Source organism: Phaseolus vulgaris, chromosome 2 (assembly GCF_051622355.1).
Source record: "Phaseolus vulgaris cultivar YP4 chromosome 2, ASM5162235v1, whole genome shotgun sequence".
Taxonomy (NCBI): domain Eukaryota; kingdom Viridiplantae; phylum Streptophyta; class Magnoliopsida; order Fabales; family Fabaceae; genus Phaseolus; species Phaseolus vulgaris.
This window is the reverse complement of record NC_143499.1, coordinates 25,641,795-25,646,954: the sequence shown is the minus strand read 5'-3', so window position 1 is coordinate 25,646,954 and position 5,160 is coordinate 25,641,795. Positions and strand designations below refer to the sequence as shown.

The 5,160-nt window shown below is 38.2% G+C and overlaps 1 protein-coding gene across 2 annotated transcripts; it reads left to right on the top strand.

The window, feature by feature from the left end:
* The first annotated feature begins 219 nt into the window (after window positions 1-219).
* LOC137811078 (putative apyrase 7) lies at window positions 220-4,030 on the top strand. 2 transcript variants are annotated; one of them, XM_068612664.2, is made up of 3 exons: window positions 220-2,351; window positions 2,729-3,062; window positions 3,645-4,030. In XM_068612664.2, exons 1-2 carry the CDS (start codon window positions 545-547, stop codon window positions 3,037-3,039), a joined length of 2,118 nt encoding a protein of 705 aa, XP_068468765.2. In that variant the 5' UTR covers window positions 220-544; the 3' UTR covers window positions 3,040-3,062; window positions 3,645-4,030. The 2 variants fall into 2 exon arrangements, with proteins under 2 accessions (XP_068468765.2, XP_068468764.2); XM_068612663.2 differs by lacking the exon at window positions 3,645-4,030 and having other exon boundaries at window positions 398-2,351; window positions 2,729-3,434.
* Window positions 4,031-5,160: the final 1,130 nt, after the last annotated feature.

The following is a 5,160-nucleotide window of genomic DNA, read 5'->3' as shown; positions in this document are numbered from 1 at the left end:
AGTAATATGTTTAAACGAATTTAACAAACTTAAAAACATTTTAACTAACTTTCTTTCTTAATTAACACAAAAGTTAATTGATTTTATTTGTATTTAAATCTAGAAATAGTACTTTTCATACAAGTCTGACTGATCAGTATCCAAGAAAAAAGAACTTTATTACAAAAAATTGCAGGACACGAAAGACATCATAATTCATTACAAAAAACAATTTTTTTCATTCATGTTACCATTATTTTCCTTATCTTATGACCCTCTGAGTGATTGTAAAGGATGTGCATTGTGGCAGTTTAGCCTGTTATAACTCCTTCATAGTTCCTATGGATCAAGAAGACGACGCAACCAATCACATTGATTTGGTTCTGTTTCTTTCCCAACAAACTGAAGTCCACCGGAACCAGATCCACCCATCTCTCAAAAATGGCCATCAACCCAAACCCTTCTTACCCCTAAAATCCCACTCCCCAAATGCCATGCTTTCTTCATCCCCCACTTAACCCCACTTCTCTAATCCTTCTGGGTATTCCCGCAATCGCAAAAAGACATGGTCTTTGCTAAAATCGCTTCACTTGTCTCCACCAAATTTCCCAATTCAAACTCTTCCCCTTCTCTCCCCAACAACATCCGAATCTCTTCCTCTCTCCAGGACCTCTCCTCGTACCGCCATGTCGACGCCACGCAACCCCTTTACAAGCCCCCACCACCCTCCTCTTCCTCGCGCCACAGATGCCTCAAAATCGCATTCTTTCTCGCCTCCTTCCTCCTCCTAACCTACTTTCTCTTCTTCCTCCTTTACTCCTATTGGAACCACGGTTCCGGCAAGTACTACGTTGTACTCGATTGCGGCAGCACCGGCACGCGCGTTTATGTCTACCACGCTTCCATTCGGTTCCAACGTCGTAGCAGTCTTCCAATTGCCGTTAAATCGTTGAGGAATACCTTGCACAAGAAGCCTAGCGGTCGCGCCTATGATCGAGTGGAGACCGAGCCTGGAATTGATAAACTAGTGCGCAACGTGTCTGGGTTGAACAATGCGTTGAAGCCGTTGCTTAGGTGGGCCAAGAAGCAGATTCCAGTCCATGCTCATAAGTCTACTTCGTTGTTTCTTTATGCCACTGCTGGGGTGAGGAGGCTTCCGGTTATTGATTCTACGTGGCTGTTAGATAATGCTTGGTCTGTGCTTAAAAACTCTCCCTTTGTGTGTGAGAGGGATTGGGTTAAGATTATCTCTGGCCCCGAGGAGGCTTATTTTGGGTGGATTGCGCTTAATTATGATAGTGGTATTTTGGGGGTTAGGCCTAGGAAGGCTACTTATGGGGCACTTGACTTGGGTGGTTCTTCCTTGCAGGTCACGTTTGAGAGTGATGAACAGATGAATAGTGAGACTAGTTTGTATGTTAGCATTGGATCTGTGAGCCATCATCTCACTGCGTATTCCCTCCCGGGGTACGGTCTGAATGAGGCGTTTGGTAAGTCTGTGGAGTATCTATATAGGAAGGAGTTTGCTTTAGGTAATGTTGATGTAGGTAGTGGTGGAAATATTGAGTTGAAACATCCTTGCTTGCAGGATGGGTATAGGGATGAATACTTTTGTTCTCGTTGTTCATCAAATAACAAAGGTGGGAAAGAATTGGGTGGGGATGGAGGGGTGGGAACTCCATTAGTGCTTGTTGGTGCTCCTAATTGGAAGGAATGCAGTGCACTAGCCAAAGTTGCTGTGAATTTGTCTGAATGGTCTGATCTTGGAGCAGGGCTTGATTGTGGAGCGCAGCCTTGTGCGTTGCGTGATAATCTGCCTCGCCCCTATGGACATTTTTATGTGATTTCTGGATTTTATGTTGTATATAGGTTTTTCAACTTGACTTCTGAGGCTACTCTTGATGATGTGTTGGCAAAGGGTAAGAATTTTTGTGAAAAGAGATGGGATGTTGCAAAGAAAAATGTTGCTCCGCAACCCTTTATTGAGCAGTACTGCTTTAGGGCACCGTACATTGCCTCTCTGCTGAGGGAGGGTTTGCACATTAATGATAATCAGATAACTGTTGGCTCTGGAAATATCACTTGGACACTAGGGGTTGCCTTGTTGGAAGCTGGAAAGGCATTTTCCACTAGATTTGGGCTTCATGATTTGAAGTTTTTCCGGATCAAGATAAATCCTCTTGCTCTTGTGCCCATTTTGTTGCTTTCTTTTATTCTACTTCTTTGTGCTTTATCATGTATTGGCAAATGGATGCCAAGGTTGATCCGGAGGCAATATCTTCCCATTTCAAGGCATAACAGTGTTTCTGGTGCTTCTGTTCTTAACATGCCATCCCCTTTTCGGTTCCAGCATTGGAGTCCAATGAACTCTGGTAAACTATTTATTTATGCAAATGGTGATCACTGCTAATCCGAAAACATGATAGATCTAACTGTTTTGTTCAAAGTTTTCTTAGGAGCATAGAAAGTAGTCCGTTTTTGTTGTCCTTTTAGTTTATACTATTAATTGTAACATGTGGTATGATAATGACCAACGTCCATTTGTCAAAGCTTGCGGTTGTCACAAATGTGCATGTAGTATGTACTCATTTTTTTATTATGTGGATGATTTATATGTACGTGAACTTATCCTGTAAATCATAACCAAGTTGCTCCTTGAAATGACCCGTGGCTTCTGAGCATGGCTCACGGGAAATTAATTTTAGAATTGAAATTGACCTCAATTCAATTTACACCCATGATACTGCAGGGGATGGAAGGTTAAAGATGCCACTCAGCCCAAAAGTTGCAGGTTCACAACAAAGTCAGTTTGGTCCCGGGCAAGGGCTTGATGACAACAATGGTGGCATCGAGCTTATGGAGTCTTCATCGTACCCATCAGTTAGTAATGTCTCACATAGTTATTCCTCAAACAGTTTAGGGCAGATGCAGTTTGACGTTGGCAACATGGGTGCCTTCTGGTCCCCCCACAGGAGTCAGATGCGTCTGCAGAGTAGGCGATCTCAATCTCGAGAAGACCTCAATTCTTCATTGGCTGAAGTTCATCTGGTTAAGAGTTAGGGAGTCAACTTCTGAAAACATCGGTATGATTTCTAAAATTACATCCTTTTAATCAGTATTTCCTTCGAGTTTTGCTTTATCAAATCAAATTTTCCAAGGGACTATTCTCTGTAACATACTAACGTCTGTAAGTAATAGTGAAGCAAATACATCTTTTTTGTTGAATATTCTTTCTGTATTTAATTAAGATTTCTACACATTTCCCCCCAGCTTGTAAATTTTAGACTTGCCTTGCACATAGCAACAAATGTCATGGATGGTTGACTATGAGTTGTAGGACAATTAAATGGCAGTGCCCAAGATGATTTTTTCCTGGGCATTGAGTCTCAACATCGTGTCATTGTACTCTTATCAGTAAAGAGGCCTCTACTTGATAAAGGAATATTTGATAGTTATCCTATTGCTTAATTTTTTCCCTCAAACTGCAAATTGTTAAAGGTTTATATCAGTCCTAGCATTTCAGAGGATTTTGTCGTGGAGATATAACTCTAGCTGAAGGTGCCAGCCAGATCAATTGGTTCCAATTGAATTTGATTCTCCTGGACATCACTTCTAAACTGCATTTTCCACGAGTTGTTAAGCACAAACTAACACTCTTATTCTAGGTGTTGTGTTGCCTCATCTATACAAACTTGCCTTAGTGGCTTCTCGATGTCTCCAAGTTCTGCCTCAGAGGTTTTGTTTTTCTGCTGCTCCTAAGCCTTCTGACGATAAGCCAAGCATAAGGACTAACAAGCACAACAAAGCATTTGTTTCACAATATTGTCATGATCCATTAATTTTGTTACTGTTCCTATACCATTCTTTGGACTGCCTAACAGCCATTACAATTGAGAATCTCTAGCTTCGTAAGTGGTGACTGCTAACTTGTAAGATCCGTTTGAAAAGATGAGCATCTCGGAGAAGTTGTAACAGAGAACAATCCTCTCCCGCTTATAAGCATATACGCTACTGAATTTATTGAATTAACATGTTGCACCTTTGCAAGTCACACTGAGTTGCTTCACCTAAAAGTAAAAATAAAATAGATACAGATCTCAGGTATTGGTGTTTAAAGTTTAAAGAAATTGAGTTTAAAACTGAACACGCACGTTCTAGCTTGGTTTCCTGAACAATTATGATATCCTAGTTTGATTAGTTTATATGAAGTTTCGACTTGACTTGATAACAAAACATTAATAATAAATTTTGGCCAGTTAATTGTAGCTACTTTGACAGAAAATAAACATATAAACCTAAACCCTAAACAAATAAAGCTACAATTAAGAAAAGAAAATTCATATAAACAGGCCAGTTATAATGCTTTACTTTGACAGAAAATAAAATATAATGTTTAAACTTGATTTGATCTTGTCTTAATTGTAGCTTTATTTTTGTATTTATCAAATATGTTCTATTTTTTATCTGCCCTATATATCAATGTCATTTTAAAAACCTTTGCTTTTGTCCTTATTGCATATATTAAAACCTTGTACAAATTATAAACAAATGCTGTTGCAGTTAAACAAATATACCAAATTAAGATTATGTTAAAAGCGTGCGAGATTGCATTAAGATCTCTAGTTTCTCCATAGAAAATTATAGTGGCCGCTTCTTCCTGAACCACCATAGGTTCTTACGGCACCTCCATAAATTTTGTAATTCCAAAAATATCCCTCTTTAGAAAAGTTAAAAAAGTTTGAAGTGTTTTCATATTTATATTTATGTATTTTCAGGATTACATAATTCATAAGTCTTTTCTATATCTAGAATTAGCTTTCGGAATATGTAATCCGAAATGTATTTTTTCAAAAATTGTATTTCAAATTACGTAATCCAGAAACTAATTCTGTATTTGGAAAATACTTAATGATTATGTAATTTGAATTTTTTTTTTTAAAATACTCCAAATTACATAATTTGGAAGTTTTTTTTGGATTTGGGAAAAACTTTCAGGATGTGTTTTTTCAAAAAATGAATTCTAGATTATGTAATTCAAAATGTCCCCAGAAAACAAAACAAAAATAGTGCAGGAGAAGATTGAAATACATTTGAAAAAATAACTTTTTTTTACCACAAACTCACTATAAAATGCTCTCAAACTCTATATAATCATTGAAAAACCTTCAACTAGTGAAAATT